At 36.1% G+C, this 25,148-nt stretch overlaps 1 protein-coding gene and 1 long non-coding RNA gene across 2 annotated transcripts; both read left to right on the plus strand.

Moving 5' to 3' along the window:
* Positions 1 to 10,746: 10,746 nt before the first annotated feature.
* LOC124312525 lies at positions 10,747 to 11,637 on the plus strand. The gene is made up of 2 exons (XR_006910510.1): positions 10,747 to 11,092; positions 11,158 to 11,637. It is a non-coding gene; the product is annotated as an uncharacterized LOC124312525 (long non-coding RNA).
* Positions 11,638 to 15,873: 4,236 nt separating this feature from the next.
* On the plus strand, positions 15,874 to 16,600 carry LOC124311875. The gene is made up of 3 exons (XM_046776245.1): positions 15,874 to 16,064; positions 16,167 to 16,384; positions 16,469 to 16,600. The coding sequence occupies exons 1-3, from the start codon at positions 15,932 to 15,934 to the stop codon at positions 16,598 to 16,600; spliced, it is 483 nt and encodes a 160-aa protein (XP_046632201.1). The 5' UTR covers positions 15,874 to 15,931.
* The last annotated feature ends 8,548 nt before the right edge of the window (positions 16,601 to 25,148 follow it).

The raw sequence follows: 25,148 nt of genomic DNA on the forward strand, positions 1-25,148 counted from the left end.
TATAAAGCACGAATTTTCTTGATCCTTTTCCCTCTTTCTAAGCGATTTCCATCGGATTCAGAAGTGGTGTTGATGTCTAAATTATATGCCCTAGACACCTTGTTTCGTGCTTGACTGTATGTGTCTGAATGTAGAATTGAAATTGGTATGCACAAATTAATTCAATGACCAGTCGCCAAACAACAAATGTTTACCGAATAGTTCTCTGTACACACATCTGTAGTTTTACCAAGTCGAGTTAGGCTTCTCTCTCTTTGCAAAAGCTACATCTTCAGGTTTGGCGGGATAATAGCAAATATTGGTGTCGTGCAGCCAGAAGTCAGGTATAACTGTAACACAAAGCCCACCTTGGGTCTCCAGATAAACGATTTAGAATTTACCATCATTCTAAACATGAAAAAATAAATACAAAACTCTTAAATCCATCTATCAAATGCAAAAAATGCGTTAAATTTAAACTTACTGTATTTTTTATGCCACTATTTGGAAAAACAGGACAACAATTCTTAAAAATACACTGAACACGATTGCTGGTTAGCGAGCAGCGTGGTTAGTCGTTGAAGTCAGTTGAAACAATGGCGACTGCAGAGATAAACTCTTTGCCTCTTTGAAAAACTGGTGTGTCATGAGCATGTTTTCAGATCAAAAGTTTTAACACTACTTGACAACGTAATAATTAATATTAGCAGTAAAAATTATTAAAAGTTAAAGTCCTTCAAAGTCGTCCTCATCTATCCTGTGGAAAGTTAATTTGGACATCTCACAGACGTCATGTCACGTCTGTCTGTTAAGCGTCTGATTTCTAGTCACAAATGGATGTCCGTGACGTAGATATATAGTACATCTATACGAAGATAGCATAAGGCCGTAGTAAATTGATTATCCATGTGATATCCAATTTAGGTTGTAGCTAGATAAGATTCGATTTAGACATGAAGACATCCATATGATATACGATGGATGTGAGTGTGCTACTAGGGTGGGTGGTTTGATGTGATTTTTCGGTGAATTTTACAACAACGCGTTATGTTTTATTTTTAACGTTTCTTAAGTATCCATACTGCCGAGATAATTTGTAGGGAGCAAGTGTAAAAGAGAATCAAGTGAGATAAGTGCGGGAAATTTGTTGTTATAAAATAAGATAAATAATTTACGGGATAAAACAGTTTTGAGGGAAATTACCATGGAAAATTGCATAATACATCCCATGCTTAAAAAATATTTTTGGACGGAACAACAATCAAATCCTTGTCCAATACAGAACTGGGATACGTCATTAGCCACTCCCATCATCCCATCCAATTGTTTCCCATGAAAATCACAACATCATTTTCCACAAATGCGACGAAAGACCCCGTTTTCTAAAGACCAAGAGGGGGAAAATTGTGATATTGTAAAGAAAAATCAGTCAGTCTTGAAATTTACCCTGCACAATATTAATCATACGCGACTAGGTGGGATCATTCATGAAGGTGGGGAGTGTTGTTGTTTTATTTGAATCTATTAAATCAATTTAATGATTGAGACATAAGATATGAGCACTGAGAAGCCCCGCCCTACCGAAATCACATAATAACCATTTGGGAATGGTAAAATTGCCTTTAAAGGTCGGTATCCGATGCATTAATTGGAAAACATTTATTATATAAAAATGAAAATTAGTCATGGTAGAAATTCGAATATTTTTAAATGTAATAGCTTATCTTAAATAAACTATTTTACGATTCTTGAATTTAAAAGAACACTTCTTAAGCCTAGCTGGTTTCAAATTTTGATTTGCCATTAGGGCATTTTTAGAGCTGCTGGACGTCACACCAAGTTTGCTTATTAGGGTGGATATAGCGTAATTGTAACGAATTCAATGCAAAGCTTAAGGAATTCTCTCATTCTTTTGTAGTAATTCCTAGATTTGTAGAACTGATTTTAAAGAAATAGGCATATATTCTCAGAATAAATGTTGAATCTGCGTAAAATAAAACATTGTATTGCACCCGTCTGCATATAAGGCAATATGTTTGACATAATTCCGCTTCTGTCTCATCTCTAGACAAAAGTTATGCTTGTGTCTAAAGTTACCAAGTCTGAAGGGAGAACTTGCGATTCCCAGTATCGCATGCCACATGAAACGATTGGCCTATCAAATAAAAAATATTCCAACAACATAATTTAGAAATTTGAATAACGAAGCGCATCAAGCGCATGAAAACCACTTTACTGAAGGAAGGATAGTCGACTATCTTTTTTTTATAAGTCAACTGAATGGAACGAAATGAGTAAAATTCTCGAATTGTTGAGTAAAAGTGTCTCCTGCTATTACGATGTACGGCCGTGTAAGATAATTTTATGCAGACTGGCATGAAAAATTTAAATAGATTGTTACACTCATTTTGTAATAAAAACTAAAAGGTCTCCTTTTAGAACCTTTACCTTTAGGCATTTCATTGATGGGGATATGGGTTCATCCAGCCACTGCCGCACACAAATTGCGTTTGGTTGTGTATGCGGCGGCGGAATCAGCTTTATTTAATATCTGAATAACTTAATTATGATAAAAGATGCAGGCAAACGAATTTTACAGTCTGATACATTGGTATCTTAGCTATTTTTGTAGACAAATAGAAAAATTTTAGAACAAATACATCCCTAGGAATAATAAATTTACGGAGGAACTGTCCACCATAAGGTCCCTTGTAAACAGCTATCCGTGACTTTATCCGTGTATTTATTTTATTATACAAATTTTTCTAAGTTTAACGTTTTTGATTGCATTATTTTACAGCAAATATTAATATTTAAAGGAGGGTTTGTAATACACATTAATATTACTACAAAGAACAAAATTCATGAAAAAATGTCGTGATGCAATTTGTCCCCGGTTGAAATTATTATTAAGCTCTACTATATATTAATGCTGTTCATTAAAGAGTATTCAAACACAAACGCCTATAAAAAGACGGCTTAGAAACTAGGCCTATACTATAAATATACTCCTAGAGATACGGATGGAATTGAGCCGTCATCCCACCCGCTATGAGTTTTTTTTGCTAAATCTGTTATAGCTACACGTGAGAACTAATAAGAAGAATTAAAGTGGCAAAAGCGAAAACTCAATTCGACTAAAAAAACTATAAATGAGACACATATTCCATTTATCAAAAGAGAAAAAGCGCTTGTCAGATTTTTTAGACTAATTTGAGGTTTTCCGGTTTTCTTGATATTATTCTTCGATAAACATTCCTTCGCTTCAGGGTTGAATGTTGCTACCCATGTTTCCAATAGACCAGTTTCCTGCATCCTTAATATGCTGATAATATAACAGCAACTGGTGTTAATTATTTGACTAGTTACGTATAGATAGAACATAATTTGATACCCTCGATTAATAGTTTCTGTATAAAAGCTATTTTTTGGCAAGAAGAAATGAAGATGGCCCGGCCAAAAGTTTTCTGAAGCCATAGTAAAGTGGCAAAATCCTGTCTGCTCTCGATCCATGACAATAATTTTCTGGATGACCGGTTTTCCCTGTTTGACAAAACAGAAATAAACAACAAGTTCGTTTTTATTATTTGTGAACAGAACAACATTTTGAATCATGCAAACCTACAGAACTTAAAAACCAAAATTACATACCAGAAGTGTAGGTAGAGAAGCACATGGGAAATCACATTAATACAATTACCATTCAAAACAAGTTTTATTTTGCAATATTGCACGCGAAAACCCCCCAAAAAGTAGCCAAGTAGTGCACTACTTCCCTACCTATGTTTGAGGTAGGTACTGTATAATTTGATATTTTTCAAAATATGTGAATGTCAACTTAAGTTCCTAGACCCAGAGTTTTAATAGTGCTAACATAATCTCTTTGCCAAGGTTCCAGATTCTTCTTTTAAGTGAACCATAAGAAATTTTTCGAGACTTCTGGAGGTTTTTTCCGGGTTTTCAAAAATTTATTACAAATTGTTACGGATTTTTTTCATTTTCTCGGTCAAGGACTTCTCCGGTCAAGAAAACAACCAAAAAACTAGTCAGGAACCCATTGCTCTTTAACAACTTACGTGAATGTAAACATAGTTTCCAGATCGAACTTTATCAAGACAAAGTTCTGTTCTGTTGCAACGAAGGTTTGGGTCTTCTCTCAATGAATCTCCAAGTTTCGTGAAAATGCTGAAATTGTTTTGCTATTCACCAGAAGAAACAAATGTTAATACAAAAATGGGTGAAATACAAATTTAAAAATCAACCAAAAACTACTTGCCCTAAGCAATAAATCTGCTCCAAGATTTCTATTGACTGTGATTTTTAGACCAGGGACATTTGGAATATCGTACACCGAATTGATTATAGGTTTATTATTTGGTGAAGTTATGAACGCGATGAGTGTTGAGCTGTAGGCTTGAACAAGAACGAAACATCCCAGACACCACGCCGCAGCAGCTAAACGAATCGCTAGTTTTCTATTTCCGCAATATGCACCTTATTAGAATAAATGCCATCCGATAACTTCACATCATTTCTTATTTTTTGATAAGTCCGAATCGTAACATTAATTGTGTACCTTGGGAAAGAAGAACGCCGATGACGTAGTCGATTATTTGAAAACTGTCTCTGAAATTCATTCGCGATGGCTTACATCTCATTCGTTTATTCATGGCGATAATACACTTGCTCAAACCTAAAAGACTTGCCATGACTGTTGGTACTGATAGACAAATGTACACCCACACCTTAAATTGTTTGGTGAAAATTTGTATTAATTTAGTAAGGTGGTATTAGATGTTATAAATAGATTCTTTTCTTACCTCGGTTCTCATGGGCTGAATCAAAGCGCCAATGTTAGTAGAAGCATTAGGGATTGGTATAAGGATACTAAAAGAACCGGACAACCACGGAGATGAAAAATCTGCATTTTTAAATCGCTCTACTGATCCGACTAAAGCCCCGAGATACAATTCAGCCTCCTGAAATGGAAAATGTAGAATATGTTGGATGTAAATTTTTTATTTTGTAATTTTAATGATGTTAAATGAGAGTTAACTCCTTGACGTAAGAAAGTCATTCCTCCTCGTTGATTTGGCAAATCATCTACGATCATATTAGGTCCAGTCATTGGGATGTATGAATATCTACATGAAAGATGCATTATAAGGAATATGATTCTCTGCCAAATAAAATATAAAATTGGCGCAATTATACGTGAAATTGTAGCGAAGAGAAAGCCAATCAAGGGAAAGAGGAACGGGTCCCGCAGTCTGGACGACATTGCCAGTCGAATTTCTTTTCACTTCGTTCACCCGGAAGCTTTACACGTTCCAAAAAACTAAAATAAGTAATTCAACAAGCATTGAATGGCTTTATCAAACATGTCTTACTGGACTAGCGATTAAGCGAAGATGCTTCTCGTTAAGTGAATTCATTTCCTGCTTAGGCAAAGCATCACGAAGCAACACGTCACCGACTTTTTTTGCATTGGTACTGCAAAGAAAAGTAAAAAGAACGAATGGCAATAATCGCATCATCGTTACTTCGTGACTGCCATGGTGTTCAGCGATATTGGAAGCTTTTATATGTTTGTAAGTTATTGATTTTTAATTTTTCAAATACCAAAGAAATCTGAAATATGATGTTTTTTTATTTTACAACCCTATTGCCATGGATACGAATTAAATTTTTTCGCCCACCTTTTCTGTTATTTCAAAAGATTGTACATCTTCCTTTTGCCAAGTGAAACTACACAATTGATAATTATTAGCAATTTCATGTCGTTGTGGAACAGGAAATCACTGTGGCAATCATAGAGTTACATATTCGATGTATACTTTATGATATCGATTGCGCAAATCACATACCATATTTGTCTTGCTGTGAGTTTTAGTTGAGATTTGACCACTACTGAGACAATAAAAAATCTAAAATAATTTGTGGTGCCCAGATATATAAGTGCATAATTATTCTTCAAATAGGATGAATTGAACCAAAATAATTTAGAAACATCAAATAATGTCATACCTATTATTTTTCTAAAATTCAGCTTTATCTTTATTTCTCTTTCAACTTTATCAAGTTTGAGTGGGGAATTATATGGCTAGAGAACTTGGCCAATCTTGTTATTACTCAAAAGCTTATTTCTGAGATGGGAGAAGAAATTAATGTTGAAACATATCCGTTGTCACGGAGACACGGGCAAAGTGAAAAAATCAAATATATAGTGATCGATCGCTTGCTGGGTAAGCGGACGTCACTAAAACTCTAGGTTCGTGCTCGGGGATCTAAAACTCGGGGAATGGACTCGGGCGTCGCCATTTTCTCCGAGTTTTATTGAATTTCGAATCTTATTCACAAGAAAAAGCAAGGGAAATTTCTCATCTCGGCTATTAAATTATTTTATTAAACAATTAAAAATAACTATAACAGATAGAAAATCCCGGATTTCACCATTTGAGTTCCGCAAAATTAAAAAAAAAAATAGTTTATTTGGGGGACTGGCTGCAATGCCTCAGTCAATATTTCCCAAAAAATTAAAACCCCCAAACGGCATGAGTTGTGGACTAATTGTTAATACAAAAAAATGCAATGTATATTTGTATTATAATGATGTGTAATATAGCTGCTTGAACCCACGAGACAACTTAGAGAACAGCGAAAACAAACAAAATAATAAATATGTTAAATATAATTCATGAGTTCATTAAAGTTGTACAAACAACTTATCATTATTTTTCTCTTTATTCAAATTTATTTTTAATTCGCGTAGGAGATAGTGGGTGAACACATAAAATTAATGGGAAAAAGTCAAACTTGATTTTCTATTTCGTTGTACACCCACTATAAATATTAACTTTATAAAGCTCATCGTTTTAATTTTTAAAGCTTTCCGCGTCGTTCTAGTTTTACCCGTTACAAGTTATAACCCTATAAAGAAACCTAATTTACATATAACTATACGGAGCTTTCCAAAACTTATGGCTCGTTAAAAAACCTTATATTTCCGTGAATGAAAAAATCTAAAAAAAATGGCTTTATCCTATCCCTAATGGCTACGTAAAAAAAAATTGGTAGCATTCCGACAAAAATTGTTTTTTTTTGGGAAGCTGAGAAATACGCCTTTTTCCATAAGGTTCTCTTGCGCGTTCCAAAACGTTAGGTACGCTCTGCACAAATTTTAATCTAAAGGTGAGAAATCATACAAAAGAAGGGGGTAATTTGGTTGGTAGAATCCAAATAGATGATAAACCGATTCAAACCAAAATACCAATAAACTAATATACAGTGGGTACCGAAAGTATCCGTACGGCTGAGAGGATCAGTAGGGAAAACGCGTTTTTCGAAACGCTCCCAAAAATAGAATTCTCGGTGGAATTCAATAAATTTTTTTTCAAAGGTTAATAATATTAGGGCGGGGTATCATGTGATTTTTTTTGGGAATTTTTCAACAACGCGATATGTGGTTTTTATCGCGTTGCGGAATTATCCGTACGGCCAAGAGGCCTAGTAGGGAATGGGCTTACTTTGGAGGCCTGTCATTCGGTATCTACGTAATATTATAGGGTGGGAAAGTTCTTAAAAAAGAGCTGCATTAGCTCGATGTGTGGTCATAAGATCACATTTTTCAAGTTTCATTTATAGTAATGAAATCGTAATTGAAAACACGAATTATAAGTTTTCCGTTTTCTCCCCTTCGATTCCCCCTCGCCAGTGTTGCCATATCTCAAAATCTCTTTCTTCCCTTGGACGGAAGAGGGAGAAAGAGAATGGTTAAATATTTTAGGATATGGCAACACTGGTGATGGGGAATCGAAGGGAAAAAATCCCTTAGAAGCTATTATGTAAGCTTTTAACATTTAACTTGGAATGTATACACAGTAAAAAATTATAACCTAAATTGCCGATTAGCGGTACCCTCCACTGTCTCTTTTTTCGGTAGTAAAAATATCCGAATCTGGATTCCTGTCTTTTGGGGATAATTTGTCGGATAATCGGCAAGGTTTTTTTTAAGTGCGGTGAAATGGATCTCAGGGGCCTCCTTACTGCTTGTGAAGCAGCTATTATCCCCCAAAAGGTAGTCAACTCTGGGATTCGTAAAATGGACGACAGACTCTCGGCGTTTTTTTAAACATGGGCAAACACCCGGCCTGCTGTAGGCTCGCCTGAACCAAACGACTCATTCTGCTTGTCGTGGCCTTCTCCGACGTAGCAATCCGCGCTTATTAAAGATCTATCAAAGGAGGCCGCTGTCCATAATTTTAAGTTGGGTTCATATTAAACTTCTTCCATCTCCTGGGCCGCTTAAATCACGCCTTAATTATTGGCTAAAATGAATCATGAATCCGGTTATTTGGTTATTTGGGAGGCATTTGTATTTCCAAAGACTGGAAACTGTCAAACGTTCATAATTTTAGGTTTTTTGTCACGTATTACATAAGAGAATTACTGGAACATACAGAAATAATGAATCCCTAGTCTAATACTAGGATATCTGTCCGCCATGATCGTGTTAATGATTGCGGGCGCCACGGACAGATTATGCTTAAAGTCCCTATTGAAAAAATTACTTACTGGAAAACAGTTTGATCGAATGCGTTCATATTTGATATTGTAACGTGAGATATAATCAGTTATTAACGTTTTATCACGGGGTTTTATTATAAATTTCATTTCTATTACCTGTTTTATTATGGGTGAAAAAAAAAATGCAACTAAATTTTTGAAGTATATTTCAAAAACTTAATTTGATTGGAAAATTTATTTTGTTCAATAATCTACACTGTCTGAAAGAAGTTGAGGATAATATATCTGAAGTCCTCGTTAGCAACTTGATTATCAAACATTTAATTGGATTTGACTAATAAATGGTCTAGTGGTTAGATTTTCGGGCCACAGATCAATTCGTCATAAGTAATGGCGCGGACACATTTTTTCCCCAAGTAGGCTGCGTAAATTAAAGTAGAGGAGAGTGGGGCTAAAAGGCTTGGGGGCAGGTCGCTCTTTCCTAATTATTTAGCACTATATTTAATTTTAAAAATTGAGTTTTTTACCATGTGTGCATCATTATCATACGCACTAATATTGGAAATTTCAAGAATGTATGACAAGCCGTTCTGAAGATGTGAAGTAAAAACACTTTTTGACTTTTCTTATTTAAGATTTTTCGAAAAGCTTTTTGATATAATTTCTTTTGGAATAACGAAAGAACTATTTAAAAATACTAGTGAAATAGAGAATTTTATCGTTTATCGACTATATGCAAAGGCGTAAACAGAAAATTAAATTATAGTGGCTTAAAATATATTTTTTGTAAACCACCTTGTTGGGGCTATTTCTGCCTTTCACCGTAGGGCTAGTTGGCTTATGGAAAATTGCCATTGCTATGAATAACTTAATTTTTGAATTAGCTCAAATTACGTATGGATATTAAAAACTAACCAAGGGAATTATATCAAATCCACCCTGACAAAATAAATCGTTGTTATTATGATTTATTTGATCAAATCGAGGTTTCATCAACCCCGGTGTAGGCTGTTCTCCCATTAGAATTACAGTGAAAGCCAACTAGTCCCGTTGAAGGGGCATGTTGCGTCATTTTTCTTTTGGTTTTATAACTTTAATAACGCTAGAATTGTAACTAATGAAATTTTCAAAAAATATGTTCAAGATAAAAGAATTTTTGGTCTTTTTTTAAGACCAAAAGATATAAAAAAAAGATGGAAATGGGAGGGAAAATAGAACAGTTTGTGTCAACCCTTACTACTACTCTTCCCTAGTTTGTAATATTTTATGCCAATTATTCAAAAAAGGGACTTGTATATTTTTCGTAAACCAAAGCGAGATCGTCCCCACGTTGCACTAACGCTACTTCTCTATCATGATGTATAGCGATTTATTTATTTCAAATAAACCACGGGTTTTAACCCCGTATCTGGTGGAACGCATATTTTTGGGTATATTTCATATTATGAAAAAAATCATTTAGTTTAATGGAATGATTGTTATGTTTTATCAAGTCTCACAACAAAACGATACACTTATATATTAGAAATGGAAAAAAAAACATTCATTTCAACAGAGTCACTCGGAGTCGCAGCTAGATTGCAATTTGTCTTTGCAGACTGCAGAGATAAAAACACGGATCACACCTGCAAGCCTTCTGTCTGTCTGTAGAAAACCCCCTGCTAAGCTTTTCTCGCTCATATCCGGTTATATATCCGTAAGTCTCTATGTAAAAATCTGTATGTATAAACGACCATGCACTAATGTTTTCGAGCGTTCTAATATCATGGCAAGTGTCTTCAGTGTCTGTTGTTGTTGTTCTAAAACTCTGCACGCAATTATTGGAGCCAGAGCGTCACTGTTTCTGTTCGTGCTTACCAGATGTTGAATGACACGTCGACGAAAAACGAATAGCCACGTAGAGCTCTAACGAAATCCCGCTGCAAAATACAATTCTCATTTTAGTATTTGACGTGAATAAAAAGGGAATTAAATTGATTGTGGCCATACCAGTCGAGCACCGCATCGCTGGCAGCAGCTTCTACTATACGTCTACACCACTACTAGTTACGTAATGGTCATCCTCCTTCAAACTAATTGAGACAAGAAAACAAAACAAAAACAAGTTTATTAAATATCGATGAAGGACGAGCGGCTATAATGTATTTGGATCATTTCCGAAACACCCGAGTTTTCAATTAGAGCATATTTAAAAGTTTTCCAACTTTTTGCTTGCAAAGATGTGTTCTTACATAAGCATTTAATATTTTCATTTCCGCCGGTTGGCGACAAAATCAGTGAAAATATTTCTTTAAATTTGACCATGGTTCTCGAGACCGCTCGAGACTAATTTAAATGCGCTTATTCCATATTGAGGATCGCCAAGGTGCGCAGCAAACTAACGAGATGGAATCAGTTGCGAAATCATTGATTGCGCAATGAGCGCGACGAAAGACGGGCGAAGATGATGAAGGTAGTTCTTTTCAAGGAAGTAAATTCAGACCAACGCCCTGATTGCTAACGTATATATAAGCCTGCAATCAATTGCAGAATTGTGTGTTGTGCTAACCAAGTTTCCATTCTTAACACAAACAATATGCGTTTCCTCGTAAGTTGCTTTGTATATTTTGTAAATTATTCAATTTAATCTGAAATGTTTTGGCGCTATAACAGGTCGTTTTCACTTTGCTTATTGTCGCCTCCGCATCGGCAGCACCCGCTTCCGCTGGTAGTCTGACTCATTTACTGGGAATAGAATCCGCCTACAAACCTCTTCAAGTTGCATACCGGCGGTACGACTTCACCAGCAATCCTAGATCGCCTCTCAAATTCTTTCATTCTGCGGAATCCGCGGAATCACGGGAACTGTACTTCGACTGACAAAAACTGATAACAAAAGAAGAAAAAATGAAGTACGTCCTTGCCCTCCTTCACGGCCTTCGTCCCAATCCGATTTTCTAGGCTACTCCGGCACGCCCAGCATAACCTTTTTCTCATAAAAGTGAATAAGGTTGATAAGCAAATCAGAACAGCCTCTTTGTTCCCATCTCAGATCCATTTCCCGTTTCTGTGTGTTAATGCAGAGCTGTCAAATGATGGAAAACATTCATGTCTTGTCTTGAAATGCAAATAAAAATCCCATTTGGCCATTTACATCATTTTTGTAAACTGAAACGTCAGATAATTAAGCTTTATCCCTCAAGATGTGCTAATAATTTCCCTTTGCAAAATAATAAGACAATATAATAATAATAAATAAATAATAATAATAATAAATTATAATAAATAATAAATAATAAGACAAAATAATTTCAAAATGAAGACCTGATGAAAACAATTTGTTTGATTAGTTTTTTTCTTTAGCACCGGTATTATTTATGTTTATATTTTTTCTTGTTATGATTATCTTTTATTTTTTAAAATGGAAACATTATTGATCATAATTTGAATGTTGCGTGTCGGAAGGTGTCTCTACAATTTTAAATGGAATTGTTGCCAACATTTTGCCGCGGCTGTTCCATTTAATTATAGATTTTTCTTTTCTAGCCTAATGGACAAGAAAAGCTATCGATGACACTTTGTCTGCTCCCCCGTTTTCAAAATCTTTAAAAATTAATTAAAAATTCCACAGATAACCAAATAATTCGCCTTTAAAATGAAATTAGGTTCCAAGTAGATTTTTTAAACCCACAGATATTCCAAGAAAGATATAAAGAATGAAGTCTCACCGAGATTTGAATTCGGACTTCCATATTCAGAGTCTGTAGTGCTAACATTTACACCATGAAACTTTAAGAAAAATAGTTTATTAGAATCAAATCACTGAAGGTCATATGGTTAAGCTGAAAGTCCCACAAATTAAATATTTTAATTTACTATTCGATAACAAACATCAAATTACGTAAGACGAAATCATTTTCTTTCTTTTCCACTATTTTGTACGTGCTTAACAGCAATTGTATTGTGGGGCCGAAGGCGAAAACCGCCAGTTGGATGCGAATATTCGTCAACTTTGTATATTTTTTAGTTGTTTAAATTCATGTCATGTAATAAATCTAAAAAAATCACACCATCAGCAAAAGAAATTGAAGGACTCGCCCAGCATTGTAATCATAGTTATTAAGTTTAAACTTAACTCCTCTCTTCAAAAACTATTATTTTTTGTGTGTCTCATCTCGATCCACTCAATCAATAAAAATTCAAGAAAGAAAAGAAACATATAATGTATGCAAGCAACAAACGATCGCGATTGAATGTTTCGCGATTGAATGTTTACTGTGAAATAGGCATAGTAACGAGATTGACCGATTTCTCTAGCCATAATTTACCGCTCAATCCTGGGGATAGTTTTTGCAGGAAACATAGAACGGTTTTCATTTTATTCGTCGCGTTACTCCTCACTGTTTATGTTGCAATTGATTATGTTTTATCAATCGACATGCAATAACTATCTGGACGCCATATAAATTATTGCTTGCATTTTTTAAATATTTTTGAAAATGATTCCGGTACTTGGTAATGCTCAAATCTAAACTCAGACGCACAACCCGATGAATATGCTATGTCAACTTTGCAATATAAAGATCATGGCGTTGAATGAAATTGAATGGATCACTTTAATTACGTCTAATTTCCACAGGAGATTTTGTGTTACTATGACGACAGGAAAAGATTATAACAAAAGAATCACAAACGAAAATACAGCCAATTTTGTAATAATTGTTACCTATAGGCCTACAGTTGGGCAAAAGAAGACAAATTTTTCAAGAATGGAATAACCTTCTGTTTGGGTTTTAAAAAAATCGTTTCCATGGCGATTAAGCTCTATAATAAGCTACGAAAAAAAACAAAAAAAAACAACAATAACAAACCATCTACAATTATTTTAGCTGCTTTTTTTAAAGTAAAAATCAATGCAGTTATTTAAAACATATAAAAAGGCCTCCACTATTGCTGAACCTACCAATAGCAGCCACGGAGCAGCAACGCGATGAGGCGATTACCATTCGTCCTCTTCATGTTCATTGGCCGGTTCAACGCAGAACTAGTCGTTGTTGGGCCAAGTGAAGCGTTACCTCACCAGGAGTCAAATCCCCTAAACCGAAAACATCTTCGCTTAATTGCTTCTCCAGTAAAAAGTTTATAATGTAGTCTATGCTGGTTTAATTACTTATTTTTTTATTTTTTTGTGACATGTAAATGAATAAGCTTCCAGGAATTTTCGACGATGAATAGAAAAAGTCATGCCGTCCAGTCTGGGGGACCCGTTTCTCTCGCACTTGACTGGCTTTCTCTTCGCTACAATTTCACGTAATTATAGCGGTTATTATGTTCTTAATTTGGCAAGGAATCATACTGTGATGCATTTGTTTTCATCTTTAATTACTCCCTATAGATATTCATACATACCCATGACTGGACCTAATATGGTCGTAGATGATTTGCCAAATCAGCGAGGAGGAATGACTTTCTTACGTCAACGGGTACTCTACTTTAACACAAAAATATAGCATGAATAATGTTTATTAGCTAATAAAGCAATGTCACGTTTGAACCATTCTAAATTGTCATTTTAGGACGCTGAGTTGTATCTCGGGGCTTTAGTGGTAACATCAGAGCGATTTAAAGATGCAGATGTTTCATCTCCGTGGATGTCCGGTTCTTTTAGTATCCTCATCCCGATTCCCAATTCTTCTACTAACATTGGCGCTTTGGTCCAACCCATGAGCACCGAAGTAGCGTATACTTTATACATATATACAGTACCTACTGGCGAAATTGGTAGGGGAGACCGGACCCATATTGGACCGGTTTTTCCCCATATCTCCCATCCCCTTACGTGAAAGGGAAAACATTTTTGCAAAATCACGCGAAAATAGTTTCCGCACACCCATGATTTTTTCAGTTAAGTACCTTTTAAAAAAAGTATAAAAGTTATTGAGGTTTGAATTTTTTCGTGTTTTTTTACCAGGCCGGGGTAATATTGGACAGACGCCTGTACCATGTTAGACAGGATATTAAAAGAGGGATAGGATGAATACAAAATTATGAAAAAATCAGGAAATGTAGATGGTAATTTAGTTAAACTCCAAACAAATTTTGAAAATGATATCTTTAAAACTGAAAAAGTTTTGTGATAGGGAAAGAATTACAACTTTTATATGGGGCGAGATAAGGAAAAAATGTAGGTGGCGCTGAAGTCTCTCGTTAAGATAGGACAATTTCCCTTTCCGAAATTACCCCGAGAGACCGTCCACTAAAATGTGAATATCGTCTAAACTATCATACTTATAAATAAAAATGTGGGTGAATACTGTAGCCAAATGACTAGCCTATGTTTTTATGTGAACAGATTTTACTTAACCCGTCAAACTTGGGCAAAATTGCACCGTTAGTGAGGAAAAAATTTGCGCATTTTTCCCGTGTTTTTTTATTTCTTGAATATTTCAGGAAATAACCATGAGATTTTCATGAAACTTATAGCCCCTAACAGTTAATGCTTACACTACTAAGAGTAAACTGTAGAAAAATTGGATTTCTTGAATCATTTTTACTATTTTTACCGACCCTGTCTAACGTGGTACAGTGTCCTATATGGGTCTGGCCTCCCCTACAGTGTACCAATAGGGTCCTTGCATGAATAAGGGATTCATTTTAAATAAATATCATTAGAATCAGTTTTTAACGCTGATTCTCATGGTATTTTTTTTTAAATAATAATTTCCCTCGTAATCTCACTTCAAAGTTGAGATTAGCTCCCCTCACTTTAAAACGGACCCCACCCTTTTTCGTGCTGCCTATATGACTATATCCCCTTTTTTGCCCTTAGGGCCGAAAGGCAAAAGACGGCAAAATTTCCCGTTGCTGAACAAGAAGTTGCTATGCCTACCACTAGAGAGACTCATCATTCAAGGAAAATTTTGCCGTTTTTTTCTAAATAACTAATAAAAAAAACTAATTGAAATACTTAAAATGAAGATGAACTTATTCTTCATCTTTTGCTAAAAACTAGAAGGGCGTAAGTCTAGCGCTAATTTTTTAGGATAAAAAAACAGGGCCCTTTTTTGCAGTGACATTAGAAAAGCACGGCAACTGCCCCAACTTTCGCTCGGCGAAATGGATACAGTTGGCGCCAATTCCAGGGGGTAGGGAAATGTACATAAAGGGGTGGCGCATATTTTTAATGTTTCCAGTTATGTTTCGAACCCCCCTAAAAAAATCTTAAGACTACAGCAACTAGGTTGCTAATTAAAAAATAAAAAATAAAATCGCGTAGCGCCATAAGACGCCATGCTAAAAGCGGGCGAAATTGGTACACTGTATCAATTTCGCCGGTAGGTACTGTAAACCTAATCACATTCACCCGAATTAACAATACAAAACTAATGTTGTTGTAACCACATCTTTTCAGGTATGGATTTGCGTTTGTCTATCAGTACCAGCCGTCATGGCAAGTCTGTTTGGTTTGAGCAAAGGTATTGTCTATCTAAACAAACGAATGGGATCAAAGCCATCGGAAATGGATTTCAGAGGAAGCTTTCAAATAATCGACTACGTCATCTGCGTCCTTCTTTCACAAGGTTACAAGTTTATCGAAGTTTATCTTACAATAATTTGGTTACATCAAATATTAAAAATAACGTGACGATATTTTAATGTCGTTTTATTGTGTAATTGACAAGGTGCATATTGCGGAAATAGACAACTAGCAATTCGTTTTGCAGCGGCTGCCTGGTGTCTAGCTTGTTTCGTTCTTGTTCAAGCTTACAGTTCAACGCTGATTGCTTTCATCACGTCACCCAATAATAAACCTATCATTAATTCAGTGTACGATATTGAAAAAGTCCCAGGTCTTAAAATCACAGTCAATATAAACTTCGCAGCAGATTTAAGGCTGCTGGTAAGTTACTTACCCTTGCTTTGGTATTTTTTTTATTGAGTCACTTTTTTAAATGTGCAATATTCTTTATCCCCTCGTGTATAGCAAACCAATTTCAGTATTTTCAGGAAACTTGGTGATTCATTGAGAGAAGACCCGAGTCTTCGTTGCAATAAAACGGAGCTTTGCCTTGATAAAGTTCGATCTGGGGATCATGTTTACATTTACGTTAGTTAAATAAAGATTATTTTTTGTTAGCCACATGAATTAACTTTCCAGCTCCTGTTTCACCGGCAAGCAGGGAAAACCGGTCGTCCAGAAAATCATTGCCATGGATCGAGAGAAGAAAGGTTCGTGCCATTTTACAATGGCTAAAGAATCCTTTTGGCCAGGCCATCTTTATTTTTTCTTGCCAAAGAAAAGTCCATACACAGAAACTATTAACAGAGGGTATAAAATGAGCTTTCTTTATACACAATAGTCAAATAATAAACTAATATTTATCAACAGTATTCTAAGGATGCAGGAAACTGGAATATTGGGAAAGTCGATAGAAACATTCAATCCGGAAGTGACGAAATGTTCATTAAAGTACAACGTAAAGAAATCCGGAAAACCTCGAATTAGTTTAAAAAATCTGACAAGCGCTTTACCCTGTTATTATTTGGGATCTGCGTTTCAATACTTACTTTAGTTGTCGAACTGATATATCATCTTCGCCACTTCACTTCTTCTCGTTAGATGCACCAGTTGCACCACATATAGGTAGAGCCATTAAGGGGGAGGGTTTTCAACCCCATAAGACGGCGTCCATAAGCTCATGGAATCAGAAAGAAACAGCTATGCTTTCCTCTGCTGCCTCTTGTGGTTTTGTGATGAACTACGAGCAATACTGCCAAACTTTGTAGATTGCACACTGCGCAAGTGTTTTAAGAACTATATTTTCAATGGTTTGCCGCAGATGCGTAAATCACAGTAATAATGTATTATTTTTTAAGAGCTTCAATTTTGTTAAAATAATAAGAGAAGTAAAAAAAAGGTGCATGTTGAAATTCGAACCTCTATAATCTTGGTTCGTAATACGACTTATTAGCCACTATACCCACCGACTGATGTAAGACGCTTAAAATGTTAGGTATATATACGTTTTACAGGCCTGTTTTGGAACAATTTCTACTTGCGCCCTGAGAGGGCAGCAGAGGAAAGCATAGATGTTGAAACGTAGGAGGATGGGAAAGAATGGAACTCGGAAAAACCGTGCCGCAACCCAAAGGCAAATCTCTTGAAATACCTCCTCCTTAATGGGGTTCCACATCTTTTTTCGCATTTGATTCCATCGTGGCAACGCAGCAGTTGACCAGAGAATCCGACTGCTACAAGAGCCCGCATCACCTTGTCTGGCTTTGTCAGACCAGTTTACCAAGGTTAGATGACGTCAGAAAAATTCAGAAAAATTCGACTGCTGCGTTGCCCTGATGGCAAAAAATACGAAAAAAGATGTCGAACAGCCCTATAGTTCAATGGAGAGACAATGTGGTCATCGAGGGTGACGGCTCGATTCCCTCTATATCTCAAGGAGACGAATTTTTATGGTATACTGTCCAACCATATACTAATATTTTGGTGTTTTTTTGTTCAAATTCATAGTTTATATAAATTTGTGTTCGATCAGCATTAATTATTAATAACTTACTGAATTTCCTGAGAATTTAATAGACGGCAAACGTTAGATACTGATTTAGCTGTTTTATTATTTTTACATTAGATTTTTTTATAACATCGCTTTTTCTGGCGATAAATCAGTCTATTGCTTTGCACCTTGGCAACCGGCGTTGCCCGGTTGTTCTTACGGGTCTTTCTCATCCAAAACACCGTCCACCAATTTTTCGAGATCTTCCTCTTCCACTGTATTCAATAAACGCTGCTTCACAACCAGTCTCCGGTATTCCCCTTTCTCTGTGCGGACTCGTACGGCTCGTACAGTGTCGTCTCCCTTGATTCATGGAGTGGCTTTATGTGAAATACAAAGACTCCACTATCGATTTGTTTATTCGTCCACTGGAGTAGCCATCACCTCCAGAAGGACTCAGCTAATGCTTATAAAGCTAGATATCTTCGCCGCAACAAGCTGCTGGAATACTCAATAACGTCGGTTAGTACGTGTTGGTGGGCCCATTGAACTGTCGTCTCGGGGATCATCGGTCAACACTCAGCTAGATGAGTGAGATGATGAGAGAGAATGATTGAGTTAAGCATGGCCTCTACTTCGACCAATAACGTGATTCAAACCTCTTCGGATAAAGTTTAACGAAAATGATACGCAGGGCTATATTGGCAGGTTGTGCGATGCACACCACTCCAAAATGCGGTGCCGACAGGGGAGAAAATGTCCATCTAACTCTTGCTTCGGCCATCTTCTTGTTTATTTCTCCAGTTCATGCCATCTGATCAAGAGCTTCTCTCAGTTCGTCTTCTTCCACCAAAAACCGGCTGAAACTGGTTGCCAGCTCGCTAAAAAGTTTATAGGCCAACCGGACCGCTCCTTGCTCCACTCCTCTTTGAACTCTTGCTTGACAAAATTAGTTCCGTTTTTGCCGCTATCGATTTTTTCGGTGCTCCTCTTCCTGCCACAAAGTGTCGGTAAGCCTTTAAGAATGATTCGGCGCCCATCTTTATGGATAATTCAATGTTGACGTTGCGGGTGACTATGGTTATGGTTATTCAATTTCTATAGCGCACTTTCCAACTAAATGTTCAAATGACGCTGGTTAGTTTCCAATTTGGAAGATGTGATTAAACACATCAGAGTATATTCAACGTCCTATCCTCGAAAGCAATCAAGGATCCTGTGTTTATGCGTGCAACCTCAAGGGCGCTACGGCTTACATTTTTATGACGGGTTCAGCTGGGGTTCGAAACCAGAGCCTCATTGCCTTTTTTCTAAAGCGTTGACGCTCTAGTCCACTACACCCCACATCCCCACTAGGCATGTAAAAAAACATCCACCGCGTTTCCCTACAGATTTTCCCGTCGTTAATATTTGCAAATATTAACCTTGGTAGCACGCCTCTATCCATAGGATGTACGTAGCCCATCTATCAGCCGAGTGAGATATCTTAACCCGACGTCCATAGGATTGTGTATGTCTATACTAATGTCGCGCTGTAAGACATCCAAATGGGTACGGCTTACAGCCGTCTTCAAATGTCACTCTATAACAAATCTTTTTGTGGACAGTTTATGGATATCACCATGAGTAAATTTTTAGACATGTTTTTTGTGTCCAGAAAACATTCTCATTCCCCTTTTCTTTAGATTGAATATGGACTTGTTTTGAACTTATTCCGAACCATTATTATTCTTTCCCCAATGAAGTAACGAATAAAGAAGGAAACTGAATTCAAGAAACTTGTTTATTAAATGAATTGACACAACTACATCATCTCTAAAATCTAAATTGATTTGCGACAGCATAGCTTAGGGACGGGTCGAGTGATGTAGTGTTACATAATTATTAAGATGGCTGCGCATCATCATCATACAACTGTGCAAATTGACTTGATGACAATTATTCTATGTTGACAGATGTATCTGCATAAAGGCAAAGGTCTGAAAACAAAAAGGATTATGACAGATGTCTAAGTTTTCAATTATGGAACACGAATAATTTATACCTGTCTATCTGAAAATTGACAAGAGAAAACATGTAAAACAAACTCATTTGCTCAGAATTTGGACAGTTTTCACTTAGGTTTGAGGTAAATTTTCCGAACAACTAGTTAACGAGATTTTAATTCTTAATTCAATCCAATGTTGCACTCACAGTACTGAAAAAGAGATCATAAATTAAAACGTAGCAACGGGATAATGGCACAACAGTGACTAGAGTATAATTAGAATACTTACATCGTGGGTCGACGTCGGACGAGCCACTAAGATGATCGGGCACATCATATGCTAAATATGGGCCAAAGACCAATTGTATGAACTCGCCATTGTTGATTGCTAGCTTAAGCTGGTATGCAGTTCGATAGGTTCCCCGCTGTCAGAAGTTTTCTCATAATGATTCTCCATATTGTTGACTGACGAGTAAAAGCCTGGACTTTCAATTTGACTTTGTGTTGATTGTGTCAAACTAGACTGGACCACTGTACAAGTTTAAGAAAATAATAGACATTTTAAACAGAAAAATGAAAAGTGTTCTCCTACTTGAGTGATTAAAAGTTTCACTCAGTTCATTAGGCATAGGTGCGGCATTTGAAGGATTCATGCATTCGAAATCACCTCTGTACTGGAAATTGATTAGGTGTTGGGAAGTATAAAGCACGAATTTTCTTGATCCTTTTCCGTCTTTCTAAGCGATTTTCATCAGATTCAGAAGTGGTGTTGATGTCTGAATTATATGCCCTAGACACCTTGTCTCGTGCTTGACTGTATGTGTCAGAATGAAGAATTGAAATTGGTATGCACAAATTAATTCAATGACCAGTCGGCAAACAACAAATGTTTACCGAATAGTTCTCTGTTCACACATCTGTAGTTTTACCAAGTCGAGTTAGGCTGCTCTCTCTTTGCACAAGCTATATCTTCACGTTTGGCGGGATAATAGCTAAAGTTGGTGTCATGCAAACAGAAGTCAGGTATAACTGCAACACAAAGCCCACCTTGGGTCTCCAGATCAACGATGTAGAATTTATCATCATTCTAAACATGAAAAAATAAATACAAACTCTTAAATCCATCTATCAAATGCAAACAATGCGTTAACTTTAAACTTACTATAATTTGTGATGCCATTATTTGGAAAAAAGGACACCAATTCTTAAAAATACACTGAACACGATTGCTGGTTAGCGAGCAGCGTGGTTAGTCGTTGAAGTCAGTTGAAACAATGGCGACTGCAGAGATAAGCTCTTTGCCTCTTTGAAAAACTGGTGTGTCATGAGCATGTTGTCAGATCAAAAGTTTTAACACTACTTCACAACGCAATAATTAATATTAGCACTTAAAATTATGAAAAGTTAATGTTCTTGTCGTCCTCATCTATTCCGTGGAAAGATAATTTGGACATCTCACAGACGTCATGTCACGTCTGTCTGTTAAGCGTCTGATATCTAGTCACAAATGGATGTCCGTGATCGATGAGAAACGTAGATCTATAGTACATCTATTCGAAGATAGCATAAGGCCGTAGTAAATTGAGTATCCATGTGATATCCAATTTAGGTTGTAGCTAGATAACATTCGATTTAGACATGAAGACATCCATATGATATACGATGGATGTGAGTGTGCTGCCAGGGTGGGTGATTTGATGTGATTTTTTGGTGAATTTTACAACAACGCGATATGTTGTTTTTTTAACGTTTCTTAAGTATCCATACTGCCGAGACAATTAGTAGGGAGCAAGAGTAAAAGAGAATCAAATGAGATAAGTGCGGGAAATTTGTTGTTTTGGAATAAGATAAATCATTTACGGGATAAAAAAGTTTTGAGGTAAATTACCATGGAAAATTGCAATATACAGCCCATTCTAAAAAAACAACTTTTGGACGGAGCAACCATCAAATCCTTGTCCAATAAAGAACTGGGATACGTCATTAGCCACTCCCATCATCCCATCCAATTGTTTCCCAAGAAAATCACAACATCATTTTCCACAAATGCGACGAAAGACCCCGTTTTCTAAAGACTAAGAGGGGGAAAATTGTGATGTTGTAAAGAAAAATATAACAGTCTTGAAAACTACCATGTACTATATTAATCATACACGGCTTGTTACTTAGTTAGTGGGGTCATTCATGAAAGTGGGGAGTGTTGTTGTTTTATTTGAATCTATTAAATCAATTTAATGATTGAGAAATAAGATATGAGCGCTGAGAAGCCCCACCCTACCGAAATCACATAATAAACATTTGGGAATGGTAAAATGACCTTTAAAGGTCGTAATCCGATGCATAAATTGAAAAACATTTATTATATAAAAATGACTATTAATCATAGCTATTTTGGTAGAAATGAGAATATTTTTAAATGTAATAGCTTATCTTAAATAAACCATTTTACGATTCTTGAATTTAAAAGAACACTTCTTAAGCCTAGCTGGTTTCAAATTTTGCTTTGACAACAGGGTATTTTTAGAGCTGCCTGACGTCACACCGAGTTTGCTTATTTGGATGGATATAGCGTATTTGTAACGAATTCGATGCAAAGCTTAAGGAATTCTCTCTTACTTTTGTAGTAGTTCCTAGATTTGTAGAACTGATTTAAAGGACAAAGGCATATATTCTCGGAATAAATGTTGAATCCGCGTAAAATAAAACATTGTATTGCACCTGTCTGCATAGGGGAGAGTTGTACTAGTTGGCGCTTTTTTTGTTTTTGAGCCCCCATTTTTTTATTTCTCAATATTTTTTATCCCATCTAGGCTTAAAAAAAAGAGGAAATAATTAGCTATAAAAAGCGTGTTTTTAGTTTCTGACAATTTGCTTTGTTTGAAACCAAAAGTGCTTTAAAAATGAAGGAGGGTGGGTTGAGTCGGGGGGGGGGGCAACATGCTCATGTACGCGGGGTAGTACGGCCTATGTTATTCTTACGGGCTAAAAGAACACCTGGCGATGGCGTCATCAACTAAATTTTCCGAAAAATGTCCCTCCCATCTCTAACCCAGCAACACAAGTTGCCCCGAGAAAAGGTTTCTTCGTTATTATTGCGTTTTGAAGCAATTATTTTGTTAATACAAATAATTCAAAATTGGTTTCTGAAAGAAGAAAGATTTTCCTTTCAGAAAATTATTTTTCATAAATTTTAAGTTAATTAGGGAAGTCCACAAAAGGAAAAAGAAAACTAAATGGACGAACATTTAAGGGCCAAAAAATTATTATTTGCTGTATCCATACTACATGGACTATTTCCATAATTTTTTTATAAAGATGCGCATTATTAAAAACTGTAACTGGTAATTTTTAAAATGCAATCCTTCGATCGCAAGATGACGAAAACCGGTGCCAACTTACACACTACCTCAATTGCCCCGTTCTTCCCTATAAAGCAATATGCTTGACATAATTCCGCTTCTGTCTCATCTCTAGGCAAAAGTTAGGCTTTGTGTCTAAAGTTACCAAGTCTGAAGGGAGAACTTGCGATGCCCAGTATCGCATGCCACATGAAAGGATTGGCCTATCAAATAAAAATATTCCAAAAACATAATTTAGAAATTTGAATAACGAAGCGCATCAAGCGCATGAAAAACACTTTACTGAAGAAAGAATAGTCGACCATCTTTTTTTTTGATAAGTCAACTGTATGGAAGGAAATGAGTAAAATGGTCGAATTAACCGAGTGAAAGTGTCTCCTGCATGCGATGTACGGCCGTGTACGATACTTTTATGCAGACTGGCATGAAAAATTTGAATAGATTGTTAAACTTATTCTGTAATAAAAACTAAAATGAAATTAATTTGTTTGGGATGGACGGGAAAAAGCGCAATTTAGTGAAGTGTCCTTATTCATTTTTTATTTGTACAAAGAAACAAAAATACAAATGGAAATTTAGAAATCTGCAAATGAAATGTCAAATACTGTTTTCTTTTTAGAGTACACTGAATGGAAGGCTGACAATTTAGCTATCAACACGATAACTCCTTCGCTATTTTTTCCAACTTTGTACGATATTGTTTGAGGGTCAGTTTGGACTGCAATCGGGAGTGTTATTTCCATAGTTCCCATTGGAATACTTTCAACATTACTGCGATTTCTTTTAAGTTCGCCTTTTAAGCCCATGATCATTGAACTTGTTGTTTGCTTTCCAGTTTCGACTTTCATTTCAGAAGAGAAGAGGCCATCGACAGTGTAAAGAAGTTTTGGCCGCGTGTAGGAAATGGAGGCTGTAGTTGAAGCCGGGCCACTGCCTAAAAGCGATAATTGAATAGGTTCAACCACGCCACTAGGCAATGAAACACAAACACACACTTTTTCTGCCATGGTTTCCGAATCTTCGTATATATCGATGAGCAGAGGATAATTATGGAAAGTAATCCTCGAATCCCTGTCTTCTAAATCATCTTCAACCACGTCTTCGTCTTCCTCAAAGCGAGACCGTTTAGTAGAGTTGCCAGCAGACGAGTTGGAAGAAGAGCAACCCGCAGCATCGTCTAGTGTCCATTTTTTCTTTGTGTAAATTACTGCAACAGGATACAAGTGAATGTGTGTGAAATAAGAAAAGCAATAAATTAAAAAAAATGTGACATACACTCAAGTCCATTCAGTAGCTTTAACTGACGAAAATTGTTGGAAAAGACGGCCATAGAAAATCTTGAAAATTCTGCATGAAAGGAAAAAGCTTCCTTCGGAGTAGTTTTTGCAGTGATCTTTCCATTTTCGAACATTTCGACTAATAATAAATGGGCTTTGCAAGGGGGACTGTGTTTCCATACTGGATTACCCATTTCCTTACTAGGCTGTCTTGCAGCCTAGTAAGCCAGTAAATGCACTTTGCAAGTAGCAATATTCCTTGTTTTTCTTACATTTCGGTACTTTCAAAGTGCATTTACTTGGGTGTTTTCATTCATTTCCATATATTTTATAGTGAATAAAGGTAAAGATTCATCTGTTGAACAACATGCAATAGAAATTTTTGTGATAGCAGCAGTATTTTAACAGAATTCTTACTTTTAAAATCGCAAAAGTCGAAAGTTTCGAAACATTTCAAGTTTGCCATATTTTTTTAAGCAATAAATTTTTTCGGTTTTTCTCATATTTCTCAATTTTATTCTATCAATTTTCC

The sequence above is a fragment of the Daphnia pulicaria genome, chromosome 8 (genome assembly GCF_021234035.1).
Source record: "Daphnia pulicaria isolate SC F1-1A chromosome 8, SC_F0-13Bv2, whole genome shotgun sequence".
In the NCBI taxonomy this organism is placed as follows: Eukaryota; Metazoa; Arthropoda; class Branchiopoda; order Diplostraca; family Daphniidae; genus Daphnia; species Daphnia pulicaria.

What these genes read in the sequence shown, in the direction of transcription:
- LOC124311875 (XM_046776245.1), top strand. Translation starts at nt 15,932, where the DNA reads ATGGCAAGTCTGTTTGGTTTGAGCAAAGGTATTGTCTATCTAAACAAA. An exon ending in CTGCGTCCTTCTTTCACAAG is followed by an intron (nt 16,065 to 16,166) that starts GTTACAAGTTTA and finishes GTAATTGACAAG; the next exon opens with GTGCATATTGCGGAAATAGA. An exon ending in CAGCAGATTTAAGGCTGCTG is followed by an intron (nt 16,385 to 16,468) that starts GTAAGTTACTTA and finishes CCTCGTGTATAG; the next exon opens with CAAACCAATTTCAGTATTTT.